The sequence below is a fragment of the Bubalus bubalis genome, chromosome 10 (genome assembly GCF_019923935.1).
Source record: "Bubalus bubalis isolate 160015118507 breed Murrah chromosome 10, NDDB_SH_1, whole genome shotgun sequence".
NCBI classification, from domain to species: Eukaryota; Metazoa; Chordata; class Mammalia; order Artiodactyla; family Bovidae; genus Bubalus; species Bubalus bubalis.
The window spans coordinates 81,248,328-81,269,320 of NC_059166.1; the positions used below are offsets into that span (position 1 = coordinate 81,248,328).

The following is a 20,993-nucleotide window of genomic DNA, read 5'->3' on the forward strand; positions in this document are numbered from 1 at the left end:
ACAAAATAAAGTTTTTCTGCTTTCAGTTTTTAATGGCTTTCTTTGTCAGTCTAACACAATTCTCTTTTTTGCTTTTTACCTCTTTATTTGATACTCTTATGTTTAAAATATGTTCTATTGATCCTGCTTTTATTGTTGTGTGTGTGTGTGTGTGTGTGGTAAGAACACCTAACATAATCTACCCTTTTTACAGATTTTTATATTATAAAAATATTATTTTATATGTTATATTCCAGCATTGTTAATTATAGGCACAATGTTGTACAGCAGGTCTCTGGAACTTACTCATCTTTCCCAACTAAAACCTTATACGCTTTGATTAGCCACTCCCTGTTTCTCCCTCCCTCCAGCCCTGGCAGCCACCATTCTACTCTCTACCTCTATGAGTTCAGTCAGTTCAGTTCAGTCGGTCAGTCGTGTCCAACTCTTTTCGACCCCATGAATCGCAGCACACCAGGCCTCCCTGTCCATCACCAACTCCTGGAGTTCACTCAAACTCACGTCCATCAAGTCGGTGATGCCATCCAGCCATCTCATCCTCTGCCGTCCCCTTCTCCTCCTGCCCCCAATCCCTTCCACCATCAGAGTTAAACTATTGTAAATTCTTCACGTAAATGGAATCATGCAGTATTATCCTGCTGTGTCTTGTTTTATTTATCATAATGTCCTCGGGGTTCATCTGTATTGTCATATGTTACAAGATTTCCTTCTTTTTAAAGGCTAATATCCCACTGGGTGTGTACACCACATTTTCTTAATCCATATATCGTTGGTGGGCATTTACATTGCTTCTGCATCTTGGCTATTGTAAACAGTGCTGCAGTGAAAATGGAAGTGCAGAGATCTCTTCAAGATCCTGATTTCAACACTTTGATGTTTAAGAAGTAGTGGCAAGTTTTGGAGAAGAGGCTCCACAGATAGCAGAATCATCCCCTACATAAACCACAGGTGTCTAATACTAAACTGCAGAAAAGAGTTTAGGACAATATGTAAAAATCCAAGACTGCGGGCCCAAGTCTCTTGTCTGCCTCCACATCAGTTTTATTCAACCAGTAAACATATATTGAGCACTTCTTATTTGAAAGACATTGTCCTAGGTGCTCAGGATAGAACAAAAATGCCTTCAAGGACCTCACACGCTAGTACGGGAGCATGGTAGCTAAAAGGAGAGAGGGAATTGAAGTTGTTACTTGATACTGCTTTGTGACTGACGATCCATCACAGGGACTTCATGCTTCTCTAATTCCAGATAATTTTTATTCAAGGTTAAAATATTTTCTAAGTAAGGGTGACACTAAGTCATAGTCTGAAATCAGCTTTAATTTTCTTTTTTTTTTTTTCCACCATTTTTTTTCCTTTGGCCCCACCTCGAGTCTTGCAGGATCTTAGTCCTCCAACCAGGGATCGTGCCCCTGCAGTGGAAGCAGAGAGTCCTAAGCACTGGACCGCCAGGGAATTCCCTCAATTTTCTTTTCATCTTTTCAAGTTGAAAATCAGGAGTAGGAATTTTTTTAAACTTACTACCAGTGTATATTTAAGTTAAAATTTTTTTCATTCTTATAAAAGTAATACATTCTTGAAATACATTCTGACAACATGAAGAACATAAAAGAAGGGCTCCTTCCTTCCATTTTGTCCCCTCTTCTGCCCTGCTGTGTCATACCATCCAGAGGTAATCATTAACAGTCCATTTTCACCCTGTTTATATGTAATACACCCACAAGTATTTGTAAAAATAACACAATGCTGTGATTAGCATCATTCTTCAACGTGTGTACTTGACTCAACCATGTATCATGAGTCCTGTTTCTTGTTGGTGTAAATATGGACTCTTATTAATGATTAGAATTCCACTGTATGGCTGGTAAAGACAGTGCTTCAGGGAAAATCATCTTTGCATGTGTATTTTAGTCCGTTAGAAACAGCTTTTTCTCATCACTCTTGGAACTTGTGTATTTTAAACTCTGATAATTATTGCCTCCAAAGAGTTGGACTAATTTATCTTTTACAAACCTCCTTTACCCTCTACAGACATTCTTGGTACCCCACCCAGGTCCCTTCTCCTTGGCTGGTCCCCCGTTTCCCAGGAATGAGAGTTGCCCGCTCACGGCTCACAGCTGCCTTCGTTCAGAAACTTGTCCTGTCTGGACAGATGTAGCCTGGCCTGGGGAGTTTCTTGTCCTTTCTCACCCCCACCCCTGTCCTTCTCAGCCAACTGCCTGTGACTTGACCCTGGGCTACAAAACCTGCCATCTCCTGTCTCAAAATGGGACTGATTCTGTGGGTGGGATTCAGGTTCCAGGGCTCCCTGTGAGATTAGGTTGAGTGCACATCACTGGCCAACTCCTTCCCCTGCCTTCTCCTCTTTCCCTCCCACCCTTTCTCCTGAGAGTAAATCCTCAACTAATCAACTGAATCCAAATCCAGAAGCACTCTCCCACAAGCAGTGTGTGGGAAGACCTGCTCCAAACCCTTCTTCTGAGCTCGATGTTGTCAGTCTTTTTGTATTTGCCAATCTGATAAGTGAAAAGGAGTGGCACAAAAATTTTGTATTTCCTTACTAGTTAGAGTCACATTTTAATATATTTATTACTTATTTCTTCTGTTTGATTATTTTCTTATTCCTCACCTATATCTCTCTTGGTCTGTTTTTCCCACTTGCTGATTGCTGCTGCTGCTAAGTCGCTTCAGTCGTATCCAACTCTGTGCGACCCCATAGACAGCAGCCCACTAGGCTTCCCCGTCCCTGGGATTCTCCAGGCAAGAACACTGGAGTGGGTTGCCATTTCCTTCTCCAATGCATGAAAGTGAAAAGTGAAAGTGAAGTCACTCAGTCGTGTCCAACTGTTAGCGACTCCGTGGACTGCATCCTACCAGGCTCCTCCGTCATTGCTATCTATAAATTGTGGATAATAACTTTGTGTTACATATTTTCTCCTAATCAATTGTCTTTAGAAACTATGTTATCAGCGGCTCTACAAACATTGTACTTTGAAAGACTTACCCTACTTCAAAGTTGCATACATGATTTTTCAATTTTTTTTTTTTTTGGTGTTTTATAGTTTTATCTTCTTTTAAAATAGTTTTTTTTTTTTTTTTTCTTTTTTGAGTGGTGGTATGAGATATGAATAGGATTTCCCTGGTGGCTCAGACAGTAAAGCATCTGCCTACTATGCGGGAGACCCAGGTTCGATCCCTGGGTCGGGAAGGTCTTCTGGAGAAGGAAATGGCAACCCACTCCAGTATTCTTGCCTGGAGAATCCCATGGACAGAGGAGCCTGGTAGGCTACAGTCCATGGGGTCGAAAAGAGTCAGACACGACTAAGCGACTTCACTTACTCACTTATGAGATATGGATAGGGTGGGGATAATTCTTTTCTTTTTTTTAAATACGCTTATGCTTAGACTTTTCTCTTCATTTCTTTAGCTATGGCTTTTAAACTCAGACAGTTTGGTGATTGAATCTTTGGGACAGTCCACAAGTATCCAAAAATTCCCTGTGTTGGAAGATGTATTGAAGGCTGATTCCAGTTCTGCCTGGAATGCAGTCAAGGTCCTCTACCAGCCATGCATCAAAAGCCGGAACGCAGAGTAAGTCATGCTTTCGTATGCTCCCTCCACTTTGTGTTTTCCTTTCTGCTGCCATGTTAGTATTAAGAAATTAAGGAATTCAATGGGACTGTGCCACTTCCCTACTGGATGCTGCTAGCAATCATACTGCTACATATTGTGCTTTCAAAATAGATTGGATCATTATAGATTATTTATGCTAATGTGCAGAAAGCTTACTTTTACTGAAAATAATTGCCCCCCCCCTTTTTTTTTTGGTAATCTCAGCTGTCTGTGCATATGGCTGCAGTACTAAATCAGGCTTCGACAGCCATGAATATTTACTGATAAACGCTTTCCAGGCATTTGGGATACAGTCGTGAACAAAATGCAGTGCCGGTTTCCTAGGGTTGTCATTCTCACAGGGGGATGGCAGACTGTAAACAAAACAGACAAAACATCAAAGACTGATAGAGCTCTTACTGTAAGTCAGGTGCTCATCTGAGGGCTCCTAGCTCATTCAAAGCCTAACAATAATCCTGTGGGGTAGGTGCGTGTATCAGTTCAGTCCAGTTGCTCAGTCACATCCAACTCTTTGCAACCTAGTGGACTACAGCACGCCAGGCTTCCTTGTCCATCACTAACTCCTGGAGCTTGCTCAAACTCATGTCCATCAAGTCGGTGATACCATCCAACCATCTCATCCTCTGTTGTCCCCTTCTCCTCCTGCCTTCAATCTTTCCCAGCATCAGGGTCTTTTCCAGTGAGTACACGTATCACCCTGTGTTAAAGACAAGGACACTGAGACACAGGCATTAAGTTATTCTAGTGAACTATAAAGCAAGTTAAGATAGTTGGGGAGAGGAGGTGTGGGTGTAGGAGGTTGGCATTTTATACTGAAAAGTCTTCCTCAGATAAAATGACATTTAAGTGGAAAACGTGAAGGCAGTTAGGGGAGTGAACCGTCTCTGAGGAAGAGCATTCCTGGCAGAGGGAACAGAAAATGTTCTTATTTGAACAGATTGGAAGCTTATACTTGTCCTGTACTCGCTGATGGGTTTGATCAAATTTGTACCAAGAACAGAAAGATCCCAGTCTTCTGGGAAGTAAGTAAGAAATTCTTAAAAATTATTGCTTGTCTTTTCTTTGAATTATACAAGCAGTACAAGTCATAAAATATTCAAACAGTAGAGACTTACATAAAGTAAAATATGAAGGTTCTCCATCATGTCCGTCTTTAGAAGAAAAAAGTATGTTCTGTATTTTTCCACTTTGTTTTTTCTTTTTTGCGTCTTAACGTAATTTGAATGATACATGTGTATTTTTTCACACTTACAACAACAACAACACTGTGTCTTGGAGATTCTTTCCATGTCAATGCTTGGCACTTTATGAAATGAATGTACTGTAAGTATTTAACCATATTTCTGTTGATAATATTATGTTTTTGCTGCTTTAAGTAGTATTGCACTGTGCGTGTTATACATTTGTTTTGTGATTATGTATAGTTTTTATGAGTTATTTCTAAAAGTAGAATTACCAAGTCAAAGAGTATGACTTTTAAAATTTTCATGGTAATATCAAATTATTTTGCAAAAAGGCATTGCAAGCTTGTCCTCCTACATAAAGTTTCTATAAATATCCTTTTCTCTATACCCACACCCAAGCTGCCACATAGATTTTATTTTTGCCCATCTGATGCCAGTCTAAATGAAACAGACAGTTGACTCTCCTTGTGTTTTATTGAGGCATGATCAGAGAATATGGCTTATGTATTTGATGCCTTGGGGACTTTGTTGAAGAATGTGTGTGTGTGTATTTTTGTTGTGATTTAGTACTTCAGTTGTGTCCAACTCTTTTGTGACCCCATGGATTGTAGCGGGCTCCTCTGTCCATAAGATTTCCCAGGCAGGAATACTGGAGTGGGTTGCCATTTCCTTTTCCAGAGGATCTTCCTGACCCGGGGATGGAACCAGAGTTTCCTGCATTGCAAGCAGATTCTTTACCACTGAGCTAGCAGGGGAGCCGCATGCATGTGTGGGCGCCCGTGTGTGTGTGTGTACCTTTATATGTTTAGGTTTATATAGTCAAGTTTATTACAACTTTTTAATTCACCCTTTTTATTTATTTGAAATGTGGCTCTTTTGCGAAGGGCATGTTAAATCTCACTATGGTTATGGAAAAGTCGTTTTCTTCTGGTTTTGATGCCTTTTTCTGCGTAACATGTTTTGAAGCTACGTAATTAGGTATGTACAAGGTTTGTGCCGTAACAACTTGATTGATTGCATGTTTTATCAGTAAGATTTTTCTCTCCTTTCACTTGATACTCTTTTTCTTTAATTCTGGTTTGCCTGATGTTATTATCGCTATATTTACTTTCTTTTTTAAAAAATTATTGATTTGTTATCTTGTTTTTCATTTGTTTCTTTTCAGCTGTCCCATGTTATCTTAGGTCTATATCTTGTTAACATATACCTGGTAAACAGCATGTAGCTGGATATTTTAAAACTGCAGTGTGACAGTCTGTTTATTTTAATGGTGAACTTAATTAATTCTTGTTTATTGTGATTACTGATATAGTTGAACTTAGTCTGCTTTTACACTGGTGGCCTTCTCTGTGGCGTTGCTTTCCTTTGATGATTTGAAAGTAAAAAATGTCTATTTAAAAATGTTTTTTAGTGGTTAACGTTAAATTTTTATTACACATCCTTAAACTTATTTTTAACATTGGTTATCAATACCTATATCTATTTAGTATCCATTCTCTTCACCAAAATAAGAAACTACTCTTAAAAAAATTTTTTTTTGTATATTCTTTTCCATTAGGTTTATCACAGGGTATTGAATATAGTTCTCTGTGCTGTACAGTAGGACTTTGTTACCTGCTAATTACAAGCTCCCAGTTCTCCCCTCCCCGACTCTCTTTCTTAACAAGGCTTCACGTTCAGTCTCTCCCTCCTAAGATACTTTCTCTCCTTTGGTGAGATCATTTATGATTCTGAATTCTGATGATGGAGGTTGCTTCTCCTTTTTTTTAAAATATTTTATTTATTTATTTGGCTGCATCAGGTCTTCATCGTGGTGCTTAATTGCTCCATGCCATGTGGGATCTTAGTTCCTCAACCAGGGATGGAACCCATGTCCCCTGCAGGGCAAGGCAGACTCTTAAGCACTGGACCACCAGGGAAGTCCCATGGTTGTTTCTTCTTAAGGAAGTATCAAGCCAAAGTTCTACCCCATTTGCTTACTTCTCACTTGTACTCCTGCATAATGACTATAAATGGCTTTATATTTTTATTGTATAAGTGTGTTACCATAAAGGAGAAGGCAATGGCACCCCACTCCAGTACTCTTGCCTGGAAAATCCCATGGATGGAGGAACTTGGTAGGCTGCAGTCCATGGGGTCGCTAAGAGACATGAAAAGTGTAGGATTGTTTGATGGTTTTAAAAATATTTACAAATAGTATTATATTGTATGTATATTTTTGCAGTGTTTTTAAAGTCATGATTCTTTGTTCCAGTTGTTTGATAAGTCTAATAGTTCTTTTAAACTTGGAATATAGTCAATCCTTGAATATCTGAAAATGGCTTATACCTCTTTTTGTCTCTTAGGATTTTTCTCTTTATCTTTGGTTTCTAAAATTTCATTCAAAGGTCTAAATGTACGTGTTTATTCAGAATTTTCTCTAATGTCATAAACTATTCTTGCCTTACAGATGCAGTGTTCCCTCAGTCTCTGTGAGAATAATAATTAAAGTCTTCTGTTTTTTATTAACTCTTTTTCCTTGAATATTACTAACTTTTCTCTTTTTTAAAAGAGACCTTGTGTTTGGTAGGGGCTTCCCTGATAGCTCAGTTGGTAAAGAATCTGCCTGCAATGCAGGAGACCCCGGTTTTATTCCTGGGTCGGGAAGATCCACTGGAGAAGGGATAGGCTACCCACTCCAGTATTCTTGGGTTTCCCTTGTGGCTCAGCTGGTAAGAATCCACCTGCAATGTGAGAGACGTGGGTTTGATCCCTGGATTGGGACAATCACCTGGAGAAGGGAAAGGCTACCCACTCCAGTATTCTGGCCTGGAAAATTCCATGGACTGTATATGTATAGTCCATGGGGTTGCAAAGAGTCAGACACAACTGAGTGACTTTCGATTGTGTTTGGTACTACCTTTCATGGTGTTGCTTTTCCCAAATGTTTGATAATTTACTGAAATTCCTGCACTAGGATGTAAACTCCAGGAGAGCCAGGACCTTGATTGTCTCACTCTTTACCCCATCTAGATGAGTGCTCGCAGAAGTGCTCCAAACATGCAGTCTATGTTTACATCTAGTGCAACCCATGTGAAGTGAATCACACGTGGTTTTCTGTTCGTCCTCGTATTTCATAATCACTCTTTTAGCTATTGATGACTGTCGGTTTTCATTACCTTAGCCTGCCTTTTTGGACTAGGGAAAGAGAACTCACAGGAGATCCTAGTCCGGATGTGCCCATTTTTGGATAACTTTTGACTATTATGAAGAAGGAAGTAGTTCAGATTTATTAGTTATGGTGGTACACCTTGACTTCATCATGATGAAGACTTTTTGTACTGCCTTTCTTTGGAAGGGTTAAACAAGGACTCAGTGCACCTGTCTCATCATTTCATGTGTTCTAACTGGAAATGTAGTGACTATTGTCCATTGTATTCTGTTGTATTTATTAGTGGATTTAAAACTTCAATCTTGGGGATAAGTTGACATCCAATAAATGAGCTTATTACTTTAGTTTGCCTATTCTGTAGAAGTACATTTGTTGTGCTTTTCCTCTGGCTAGTTTGCCTCAATGCCAAAGGTGGGGAGGAAAGTTCGCAGGTTGGTAAGCATCCTGTGAATTATTTACTTTTATCTTTTAAGGACATTAGTATCTCTGTTGGGGCATGACTGAGTAAATTGTAGACTCCCTGGTATATTTTTGGTACTTGGGGTGGTATATTAACTATTTTAGTCAAATTGGCTAGAATTTTTTTCTAGTGGAAGTGTGGATTGCCAGATGGCAGTCTAAAAGAGGAAAATAGCAAATGTAACTATGGTTTTATTTCCTTGAGCACATATAAAAAAGTAGCATGTAATATTTTTAGAATGTTCTTTCTAGCAATAGACACACATGTCTCTTAACATTTTGAAGTCTATTTTTTTTTTTTTAATCTCTTTCCCCCTGCCCACTCTCAGCCAGAGTTATCTTACAACTCACACTCCTTAGTTCGCATGTCAAAGTTTAGATCTGAAATACTAACTTTTTAGCTTTGGACTCTTAAGTTCACTTCTGCAGTTTAATTTTGTTAATTCGTTATTTCACCTGTTACCTCCTATTCTTTAGATTGGGGGTAATTTTTTCCCTCGAGGGACATTTGGTAATGTCTGGGGATATTTTTGGTTGTCACAACTGGAAGGACTAATGGCATCTAGAAGTAGGTGGCAATGGGGTTGCTCTTAAATGTTCTGGAGCCCTTAAAACAAAGAATTATTTGGTCCCAAAATTCCGGTTGTGCCAAAGTTGAGAAATACTGTTCTTGATGATTTCCTGAAACCAGGCTGTGTCTACCTTTCCACTCTGGGTGTCACAGCCAGAACTTTTCTTGAAATGGTATTTAGTCCAGTGAATACAAGAAATTTTATTGTGGCGTTATAATAGAGCCAGGCGAGAGAAGCCCTTAGTATGTGTTTGTTGCTATTACTGTGGGCCATTACCCTGCTGCACGTTACTAGGTAACGGTTACCACGGGGACCATTAGTGGTCCTGCTCAGCCATTGGTTGGTGCCACAGTGGGCCCCTCCCCAAAGTAAGCCACTGTCAGTGAGTGACCGTTAGTGGTCCTGCTCAGCTATTGGTTGGTGCCACAGTGGGCCGCTCCCCCAAGCGACCAACTGTCACTGATTGACCGTTAGTGGGGCTTTCAGCCAATGGCTGGTGGAATGGTGGTCCTCAGGTGGAAAGTGAGGTAAGAGGTGGATCCTGGCTTTCTCCACAGGGCCCTCTTGCTTACCCAGCCTCTGGCCAGTCAGTGAGCTGGTGTGTCCGGGGAACAGGCTGGGAGCTGTGTCTTGTAAGACTCCAGAGCCCTCACCAAGGCTGCCCCATTGGCCTTGGCCCAGCAGTGAACCTCTCCCCCGTCCCTGTCTCTGCAGCATAACGGCAATGGCCCTCTGCATGGAACACAGTCTTTCTTCTTCTCCCTCTCCCCAATTTGCGCAGCCTGAGGGCCAGCTGGGTTGGGCCAGGCCAGTTGGCCTGGCTGCCTCAGCAATGACAATGGGCGAGGTCTAGGGCCCTGGCTCTGAGGGAGCCGCCCGCCCCTGAGATCTCCGTCCCCTTAGCCAGGCCTGGACCTCCGAGGGTGAAAGTTATTCCTTTGGTATACATTTACAGCAACATTGTTACCTGACTGTTGACCACAAGAACAAAGGACCTGACAAGAAGTTTGCAACAACTAACCACACCCCTCCCTCACCTTTCCTAGAAAAGGGCTTTGCTGAAAGCTTTTGGGGAGTTTAGATATTTTAAGGTAGAAACCACCCATCTCGTTGCATGGCCCTCAATAAACTTTTCAGTTTGCTCTAAACTGATGTTTTGATGTTGTTTGGCCTCACTGTGCGACTGGCCAGACTTGCATTTCAGTAACATCATGAGTCCAAAATCTCTGTAATCCCACGTGTTTATTTTATTTTATTTTTCTGCATGTTAACTTTGTTAGAATAAATAGGCTAAATGGTAAAATAGTGTAATTATTGTTATACTGATTTCTGTTTCTTTGGGGCAGACATGAAGAATAGATATATTTTTGTTAAACAGGAAGGATTTCACAGGTATCAGGTTCTTTGTTCTCATATTTGTAAGAGAATAGATCTTAGGGGAATGTAATCATTAAGAGAAAATAAAGACTTTTTAAAGCTAAATTGAATTCTCTTTTGTATAAGTTACATGAGTCCTACTGTTGGTAGTGGTTCTTTCCACCTTTTCAAAAGATAGAATATCTGACTTAGGCATCTGGAAAATTTGAACTGAGAACGGTTCTATTTTCTCCTGTTAATAGCATTTTCTTGCAAAAGATATTGAGGGTTGAAATGTTGATGTGTTATATTCACCCCTAATGTTAGTAGAGTTTAGAGGTTAAATTTTACAGACTAAGATTTCTCTCTGTTGGCTAAATTGGTAAATATTGGTTCTAAATTAGAAGTGTTATTTTTACCTTAAGATAGTTATCGTTATTGCTTTTCCTAATGAAGTAAAGACACATATAAATCACTCCCATATACATTTCATATACATAAAATAGTATTACTAGTTGTTTCTATTCGTGAAGTGTGTTTTTATTCACGTTTTCTCCTTTATTTCAGAAGGAAATTTGAAATTCTGCTTAATTTTTCTTTCTTGTGGTAAAAATCACATAAAATTTACCATCTTAATCCTTTTTAAGTGTACAGTTTAGAAATGTTAAGTTTGAACAACATAGGGGTTAGGGACACCAACTGTGCAGTAAAAAATCCACTTGTAATTTATAATCAAGTGTCTGTGTTTGTGGAGAAGGCAATGGCACCCCACTCCAGTATTCTTGCCTGGAAAATCCCATGGATGGAGGAGCCTGGTAGGCTGCAGTCCATGGGGTCGCTAAGAGTCGGACACGACTGAGCGACTTCACTTTCACTTTTCACTTTCACTTTTCACTTTCATGCATTGGAGAAGGAAATGGCAACCCACTCCAGTGTTCTTGCCTGGAGAATCCCAGGGACGGGGGAGCCTGGTGGGCTGTCATCTCTGGGGTCGTACAGAGTCGGACATGACTGAAGCAATTTAGCAGCAGTCTGTGTTTGAGGTTCCTCTTTATCTGCAGTCATGAATTCAACCAACCACGAATTGCATAGTACTGTAGTACTTAACTATTGAAAAAAAATCTGCATATAGGAGGACCCACACAGTTCAAACTCATTGTTCAGGGGTCAGCTGTATATTCGCATCATTGTAAAACCCATCTCCAGGACTTTATTATCTTACAAATCTGAAACTATAATATTTTTCTGCTTCCCCTAGCCTGTGGTAATCACCATTCAATTTTCTGTTTTTATGGGTTTGACTGCTTTAGTGTCCTAGGGCTGCCATAACAAAATGCCACAGACTGTACGGTTTAAACAACAGAGATGGCTTTCCTTATAATTCTGGAGGCTAGACGTCCAAGATCAAAGTGCCATTAGGATCAGTTTCTCTTCCTGGTTTCCAAGTGAATGGTCATCATCTTGCCTGTGTCCTCGTATGCAGAGAGAGGGAGGGGGAGGGATGGATCTTGCATCACTTCCTTCTCTGATGAGACCTCATTCTTTTGACCTCCTTTAATTTAAGTACTTCCTTAAAGGCCCTATCTCCAGACACAGTCACATTGAGGGTTAGAGCTCTAACTGTTCATATTCAGCTTAGGAATTTTGGGGAAGCCACAGTTCAGTTGATCACATTGGCTACTTCAGATGCTTCATGTAAGTGGAATCATAATAGTATTTATCTTTTTGTAACTGGCTTAATTCACTTAGCATTCCTCAAGCTTCATCCATGTTGTAGCATGTAACAAGATTGCTTTTCAAGGCTCAATACTATTCTGTTGTATGCATAGACCACTTTTTGTTTATCCATTCATTCCTTAATGGACATTTGGGTTGCTTCCACCTCTTGGATATTATGAGTAGTTCTGCTATGAACTTGGGTGTGTAAATAACTGAGACCCTGCTTTCAGTATTTTGGATGGATACCCAGAAATGAGGTTGTTGGATCATATAGTAGTTCTGTTATAATTTTTTGAGGAACCTCCATAGTATTTTCCATGGTAGTTGCAGCATTTTATGCTCCCACCAGCAGTGTACAAGGGTTCTGATGTCTCCATATCTTCATCAGTATTGTCAATCTTGTTATCTTTTGTTTTTTTTTTTTTTAATAGTAGCCTTTCTAGTGGATATGAGGTATTATCTTATTGTGGTTTTGATTTTCATGTCTGATGATTGGCCTTCTTTTTATATACTTGTTGGCCATTTGTATATCTTCTTTGGAGAAGTGTTCAGGTTCTTTGCCCATTTTTTAATCTTTTTTTTTTTTTTTTGATATTTTGGTGTTGAATTGTAGCATTCTTCATATATTTTGATATTAACCCCTCTTCAGACATATGACCTGAAAATATTTTTCTTATTCTGTAGGTTGCCTTTTTACTCCATTGATTGTATCTTTTGATGCACAAAAATTTTAAGTTTGATATAGTTCCATTTATCTAATTTTGCTTTCTTCATCTGTAGTTTTGGTGTCATATCTGACAAATCATTGCCAAATTCTCCTTAACTTTGAAGCTCTGTATCTAGCGTGGTAGAGACTATCATTGCCTGAAATACTTTGGAGTTAAAATTAAGTGATTTTGTGTTTTAACTGAGTTTGTATTTTTTACTGATAAAAACATAGATATTAGTTTATGCTAATTTTCTGTTCAACAGAACATCCAAGTTTGTTACTTACTAATTGCATAGCCTGCTAAAACACTACACATGAACATATTTGGATAGTATGTGAATACAATGCTGGAATGAATAAATAAATGAGCAAGTGAATGAAGGAATTGATATGTGTCACCAGCCCCTTAAGAGCACTTTATCATACCATCTCAAGTGGGCATCTTCTGCTTCCCCACATAGGAGTCATGTGATCATGTCAGTGCACCTCACTTAGGGACACTGACTCTGCAGAGTAGGTGAAACCTACACTTCAGAAATGAATGTCAAGTCTTACCTTTTATAAGTAAGGAAACTGAGGAGCAGTAAGAGAAATGGGTACAATTAGTTTGTTAGGCAGTGGGAAAGCCACAATTAGAGCCACGTTATGATTCCAAATTCAGTGCTTTGTCATTACGTTCTATAGTCCATCACCATAACGTTTTAGGAGATGCAAAAATGTCACTCTAAATATGTACTCTTTCTCAAGAACTGTTTTGTCCCTTGGTAGTTTAGAATATGTCAGCATTTTGATTACTCCTCAAAATACACTGCTTTCCCTACTATACTCAGTGAATATTTATGCATGTTAATATATAACTTCAGTAGCAAAAACTTCTGATTTATAATGTGTTCATATCTGATCTTATAGGTCAAAATTTAAGGTTACAAATGTAACTTTTTCAGATGTCCCTTGCCTTACCTTCTTAGGACAAGAAACCAATTGAAAGAAAGTTGATCCAAAAGTATAGAAAAATAATTAGGTACCTCCAGGAAATATAAATGCTTCTCTGGAAAGGACTTTTTACACATTTTATCTTACCATATTATCACTAAGACTTACCCATCTAGAGACCACTCTTCATTATGAAGCAAGTTAAACACCCACTTTTTTGATCTGTAATTGGAAAAATTCCTCTTCTGAGTGGACAGTGTTTTGTAAGGTGGCCTAAATTCAGGCTTGTTTTATTTGGAATTCATGTATTATCCATGAATTCATTTATAATCATTAAGATACAGGAATACAGGAAATAAGATAATAATTTATAATAAAAATGAACTTTTTTTCCCTGGAGATTCTAACCAAGCAGATTTCCTATGAAAAGTAGTTCATCTCTTGGGATTTCTTTCTTAGGGGAAAATCTGGTTTCCTTCTTCTGGTGTAAGAACATGAGCCAGGTATTGTTCTGACCTGTGGAGGTAAGCAGGAGGTATGGGGTGACTGGGACTGGATAAAGGAAGGAAGGGGAATGTGTATATGAAATTATTTCTTCGCTTTTCTGTATTTTCTAATCATGTGTTAGTTTTTTTTTGTTTTTTTTTGTTTTTTTATCAAATCTGAGATAGTTATCTTAAACTTTCACATCTGAAGAGTTTTGAGTTTTTCTTTTTCCTCTTTTTTATTACCTCCTACTCTGTGCTCCACAGTAAGAACATAGCGATTTCTGCCATAGAGGAACTTGCAGTAAGGTTAAGGCAACATGGTAAATGTATCCCCTGCCTCAAATTCTTAAAAAAAAAAAGAAAACTGCATACATGTCGAGGGACAGGAAATAGTATTCACTAGCTATATTAAAGAAAAATGGGGAAAAGTTAAGAAATGTTTTCCTCCACTCCACCCCTATCCCAGTAAAAGCTGAAAAGGGCTGGCTGGCGACTGTGGTGGGTCCTCGGGAGCTCAGTGGCTGCTGCTGCTGGGTGGGGGTCCTTTGCTCACAGAGGGGCTGGGGTGGAGGGGTGGTCATCTGCCCCCAGAGATGCTCCCATTTCCTTGCTTAGCCTGTTAGAGTCTCCTCAGAAGTTCTCATTTGAAGAAAAGATTCCACAGCTGGTACAAAAATGTTTGAGAACAGCTGTTCTTTGGGCTATGCATTTCTCCAGACCCTGCTTCACTAGATCATGCCTTAGAAAAGGGACCCCATTTTAATTGTTAGAATGGCCTTCCTTTTTGGGGACTGAAACCTACTTGCCAGAAACTCTCATCCAGAGCTGCCAAAAATTGATCTGCTAAGTTTTGAACACCACAACTGTTGTAATATTTTAGATCATCTGACCCTCATTCCTAGCTTTTCTCTCCTCCAAGCTAGATCTGCTCAGATGGAAGGGTTTGAAGCTTTCCTTTCCTCGTGCAGTCTCTCTTTTCACTTGGTCCCCTTTCCTGTTACCATCTTGATTGCCCGTAAGATGTTGCCACAGCATCTTATCAGATTTACATAGACTGGGTGAAATGGGGAAAAGCTAGAGCTGGGAGTTTATCCTCTGTGGCTGTTTTAGGTAATTTTAGGTACAAAGAGGAACTAGACAGGAAAGACTGAATTTCAAGAATCCATTGGGATTTGGACATTAAAAGTTTCCAATGCGAGGTGTTGAAAATGGTCATTTATTCAAGAAATACTACTGTGTTGTGTACTGCAAGGGCAATATTGAGCTAAAAGGGATCTGATGCCTTACATGATAGACTTATTAGAGTCTAGTGGAAAATGCAAAGGTGTAACCTGATCAGTGCTATGAAAAAGATAAATGGTACTCTGAGAGAAAACTATAGGGAGACCATCCAGGTTCAGATTCCATGAAGAATTCCATGAAGAATTGATGCTTAACTGCTGTCTATGTGAAGATTCTCTGGACAGTGGGGAAAAGTCCATGAAAAAGGACCTGTGATGGGAGAGAGCACAGTGAGTCCAGGGGCTAGGAAGAAGGCAGAGGTGGCTCTGCTGGAGAGAGAAACAGGGACAGGTAGGGAGGAGGCAGACCAACCCAGGATCCTGAAGGGCATTGTATAGAGTTTTATCTTTGTGTTTATCCTAATATCAGTAAGAATTTTATCCACAGAGAAAGTGGTTTTAAGTTACCCTTCCAAGAATTTTCTGACAACCATCTAGAGAATAGTTGGATATGATAGATCAGATAGAAAGCTATGGCAGAAACTCAAAAGAAATGATGATAGTGGGTGATAGTAGGTAAGATAGAGTTGAGTTAGTAATGTTGCAGCACCTGGTGATTGATTGAATGTGGGAGATGAAGTTTACTGAGATAGATAACACTGGGAGAAGATTGTGACATTCAGTTTTACACGTGTTGAATTTGAGGTACACTTGGTGTTGGAGAAGACTCTTAAGAGTCCCTTGGACTGCAAGGAGAGCCAACCAGTCCATTCTAAAGGAGATCAGTCCTGGGTGTTCTTTGGAAGGAATGATGCTAAAGCTGAAACTCCAATACTTTGGCCACCTGATGTGAAGAGTTGACTCATTGGAAAAGACTGATGCTGGGAGGGATTGGGGGCAGGAGGAGAAGGGGACGCCAGAGGATGAGATGGCTGGATGGCATCACCGACTCGATGGACATGAGTTTGGGTGAACTCCGGGAGTTGGTGATGGACAGGGAGGCCTGGCATGCTGCAATTCATGGGGTCACAAAGAGTCGGACACGACTGAGCGACTGAACTGAACTGAGTCATCATAGAGGAAACAGCACATAGAAAGTTAATATATAGACCTGGAGTTCAGATCAAAGGTTTGAGCTGTATTTGTAAATGGGTGAGTCACCTGCATATTGGTCATAATTGAAGCCAAGGGCATAGATGAGATTGTTTAGGAAGAGAAGATAGAAGGACTGAGCTATGAAAGACTACTGCATTTCTGGGCCAGATAAAGAAGAATGAGCCTGCAAAGGAGACAGAGGAGTGGCCAGAGGAGAAAAGCTGAAAAGTGTTGTTTCATAGACGCTCATGGTGGAAAGTACTTTAAGAAGGTGAGAGTGGTCAGATGCTGTTCAGAGACCAGGTAAGATGTTGAATCATAGATATACATCTGGGAGCTGGGTTGGAATGTGTGAGCAGTGAGTGCGAGGTGAGGAAACAAAGACTACACGTGTGAGCAACCATTTCAAGGAGTTGGCTTTGAAGGGAAGGAGGAATAAGGGGATAGGGAGCTGACTGAAAGCAAGCAGGTTGCGGTCAGGCCCTCTTGAGCCTGTTTAAAAGCCAACAGATAGGATCCTGTTGAGAAGAAGAAATTGACTAGACAAGAGAAAGACGTTATGCCTGCTATGCTAAAATTCTGACAAGATGGGGATGGTACCCCAGGCTCAGATGTAGCCACCAGCCTTAGAGGCAGGAATGGTTCTCTTTCTGTGATAGGAAGGAAGATGAAAACTGTGGAGGGTGGAACAGATTTGCATATTGGGTTTTGGAAAAATGAGAGAGACTCTTCTGATGGCCTCTGTTTTATTTGTAACATAGGAGTGATGAGGAACGGGCATGAGGGAAAGGGGTAGGGTCACAGACAGTGGAGGTAGAAGGAGAATGTTGTTGTTTAGTCACTAAGTCATATCTGACTCTTTGTGACCCCTTGGACTGTTGGCCACCAGGCTCTTCTGTCCATAGGATTTCCCAGACAAGAATGCTGGAGTAGGTTGACATTTCCTTCTCCAATGGAGGAGAACGGAGAAGATTAAAAATGATCCTTTGGAGCAGATGAGGGTTTGGTAGGCATTGTTCATTGTCCATTTGAGTTTTGGGACCATGAATTCCTGGTGATATGAATCTTCCCCTATGTGTGACTTTCTTCAACTTATCATCTACTTGAGAGTAAATTTCAAAGACAGAGTTAGGTTCACCAGCATTAAAGTCTATGCTAAGAATATTGTGTTATTAGCAAAATATTAATATGATGGACCACAGAATGTACATGACCTGTTTTAACAAAGATCAAGTGTTGGAAAGGGGCTGTAGCTTCCAATCATTTACTGAGACTTAGTTGTTGTAAAGAAGAAATTTACTTTTAATTATATATTTAAAGCTTCTAAAATCTTATGTTAAAGACCACCAGATTATTGATGGGAAAAGAACTCTTAAAATATATTAAGGAAAACTGTATACTTTTAAATAGAGCTCTCACATTATTTAAGTATATACTCTGAGTTCAATTGTCAAGATTTTCCATAGGATTTTTGTAATCCTACTTTGTGAGGAAATGCATTGGCCTTGGGATGAGAATAAGGGAAGAGGTATATATACCTCTTCACATCTGCCAAAGTTGTAGTTGACATTTACCATGTAAAGTGACAGCAGTGGTCCTGGTTGCTTCTGCTCTTATTCTAGGCATCTGGGGTGAAAAGTGAGCCTTGGATTCTAAAATCATCTGGAGGAGAGGGAAAATGTCAGTTTCAGGATCACTCGGGGCCTTTTTTTTTTTTAAATCCGGATGGCTGCAGGAGCCCTCTGGGTGCTTGCACCTATGTTGAAAACCAAGATAAATTGCACATTCCATTGTCAGCCTCCCTGTTGTTAAGGCCTGCTGCTTCTGTGACATCCACCCTACAGCGAGTGCTTGTCTCAGGACCTAGGCAGGGTTTCAGGCCGTGGGCCTCAGGCAGTACTGCTGGTCATGGAATGCCTTCCCACCACTGCACCAGGTTAACTGCCAGAACCCTCCTCTAGCCATTTTCTGTCCTGTCCTCGCACCTTATAGATCATTACTGATTCCCCAGGTCAATGACGGAGAAGGCAATGGCACCCCACTCCAGTACTCTTGCCTGGAAACTCCCATGGACAGAGGAGCCTGGTGGGCTGCAGTCCATGGGGTCGCTAAGAGTCAGACACGACTGAGCGACTTCACTGTCACTTTTCACTTTCATGCATTGGAGAAGGAAATGGCAACCCACTCCAGTGTTCTTACCTGGAGAATGCCAGGGACGGGGGAGCCTGGTGGGCTGCTGTCTATGGGGTCGCACAGAGTCGGACATGACTGAAGCAACTTAGCAGCAGCAGCAGGTAAATGAGGAAGCCATCATCCCTGAGAAATAAATTTCAGCATCATAGGATAAAACTCACATGTCCTCCACCACCATCTCCAGTTCCAGCCCCTGACCCGACAGTGAGTCACCTCTGTAACCAGGTTGCTGTGTATCTTGCCAGACTTTATCTAAACATAGACATGTGTGTATGTATGCCCTAGAAATACATGTGGAAATATTTTGTCTTCTCTTTTTTCTTATCATATAATATCCTTCTGCAATTTATTTTTTTTCTCAACATTATATATTCTCAGTGCATGTAGATACATATCATTTTTTTAAACTGCAGTCTGATATTCCATCTTGCAGATATTTTATGATTTCTTAAGACATTTATTACAATTATTTAAAATCTTTCCCTGATACTAACAGTTCTGTAGTGAAGACTGTATTCATGCATCCTTATGCACTTCTGTAAGGATTTCTTTCAAGTGAATAGAACTGCAGTTGCTGCTCCTGGAATATATTTATTTTACATTTTTAAAAATAAACTTTTTATGGGAGTAGCCTTAGATTTATATGAAAGTTGCAAAGATAGTACAGATGGTTCTTGTGTACATAGCTTTCACCCATTTTCAGTTTCCCCTGATGTTATCTTAGGTTTCCATGGCACCTCTGTCAAAACTAGGAAACCAACATTGGTACATTGCTGTTAACTAAACTTTAGGCTTTATTTGGATTTCACCAGGTCTTCCACTAACATCTTCTTTCTATTCCAGGATCCAGTCCATGATATCACATTGCATTGATTTGTTGCATTTCCTTTGCCTCCTCTGGTCTGTAGCAGCTCTGCAGACTTTCCCTATCTTTCATGACCATGACTATTTAAAGAAGTACTGGTTAAGCATTTTCTAGAATGTCTCTTAGTTTGGGTTGTCTGATTTTTTTTTCTCTTGCTTAGATTGAGGTTATAGGTTTTGAAAAGAATACAGTTACATCACATCATATCAGGGGGGGTACATGGAATCCACAGGCATCACTGACAGTGTTCACCTTGGTTACCTGGCTAAGGTAAGGCTGCCCAGTCTTCCTCACTGTGAACTGACTGTTTTTCCTTTTCCATGTTCTTTTCTTTGGAATTGAGTCACTAAATCTAGCCCACACTGAAAGAGGAGGGGGGACGATAAGCTTCACCCCCAGGAAGGGTGTACTATCTACATATATTATTTGAAATTTTCACTTAAGGAAGATTTGGGGATTTTTCTTCTGTTTATTTATTCAGTTATTTTATCTGGTGGACTCATATATTTTTATTTCGTACCTTAGGTTATAAACCAACATTATGTTGTTTATTTATATTTTCATATTCATAGCAGTTTTATTTTTAATAGCCCTAAACTGGAAATAACTCAAATATCCATCAATAGATAAGTGAACAAACATATTGTAGTGCCACGCAGTGGAATACTACTGAGCAATTAAAAATGAATGACTTCCCAGTCTACACAACAACATAAATACTTCTTTTTCCTTGTGAATTATTTGTTTTTAATTGAATTAAAGTTGATTTATAATATTGTTAGTTTCAGGTGTACAACATAGTGATTCAGTATTTTTACATATTATACTCCATTTAAAGTTATTATAAAATTGGCTCTATTCCCTGTGTTATATAGTATGGTATTTATTTATTTGTTGTTTATTTATTTTGTTGCTGAGGTTGTTCCAGCTTTGGCCATTGGGAGTCCTTTTCAGCTGGCTCCTGTGTAGTTTGACATGTCCTCAGACTTTTTAATTTTTGATCACTTTCTTACTTTCTGATACTGCAAAGTGCTGCAGACTCATCTCATATTTTCCCTGCTGCAACCCTTGGATTAGCTGTAAAAGAAGCCCTGGTTCTTTTTATTGGAAAATGGAATTGATCCTTACTGCTGGTATTTTACATTTTAATAGATAGTGCTCAGTTGTTCTCCCAGGGACTATTCTTTTTGTCACTTTTACTTCTCATACCTGTTCCAATACTTTATAATGTCAGGTTTATTAATTTTGGCCAATCTGATAGAATTGTATCTTTTTTAAGTGAGTGTTTCCCTGATTCTGTGGTTGAACATGTTTGTTTATGTTTACTATCCATTTGAGTTTTTTCCATGAATAGCCTGTTCATCTTCCTTTGCCTGCCTAAGCTGATGTCTATGAGTCTGGGTGGTTTTGTGTGTG

At 39.7% G+C, this 20,993-nt stretch overlaps 1 protein-coding gene across 8 annotated transcripts in view; it reads left to right on the forward strand.

Annotated features, from left to right (window-relative positions):
- The window catches only part of UBE3D (ubiquitin protein ligase E3D), a 177,633-nt gene that overhangs the window by 42,569 nt on the left and 114,071 nt on the right, over positions 1-20,993 (forward strand). For 7 of the 8 annotated variants that reach the window (XM_044924484.2, XM_044924483.2, XM_044924486.2 and 4 more), the window contains one exon: positions 3,428-3,591. In XM_044924484.2, coding sequence (XP_044780419.2) covers positions 3,428-3,591 — 164 coding nt within the window. Of the gene's footprint in view, positions 1-3,427; positions 3,592-19,737; positions 19,848-20,993 lie in introns of all 8 variants that reach the window. The other variant, XM_044924488.2, reaches the window with a different exon arrangement.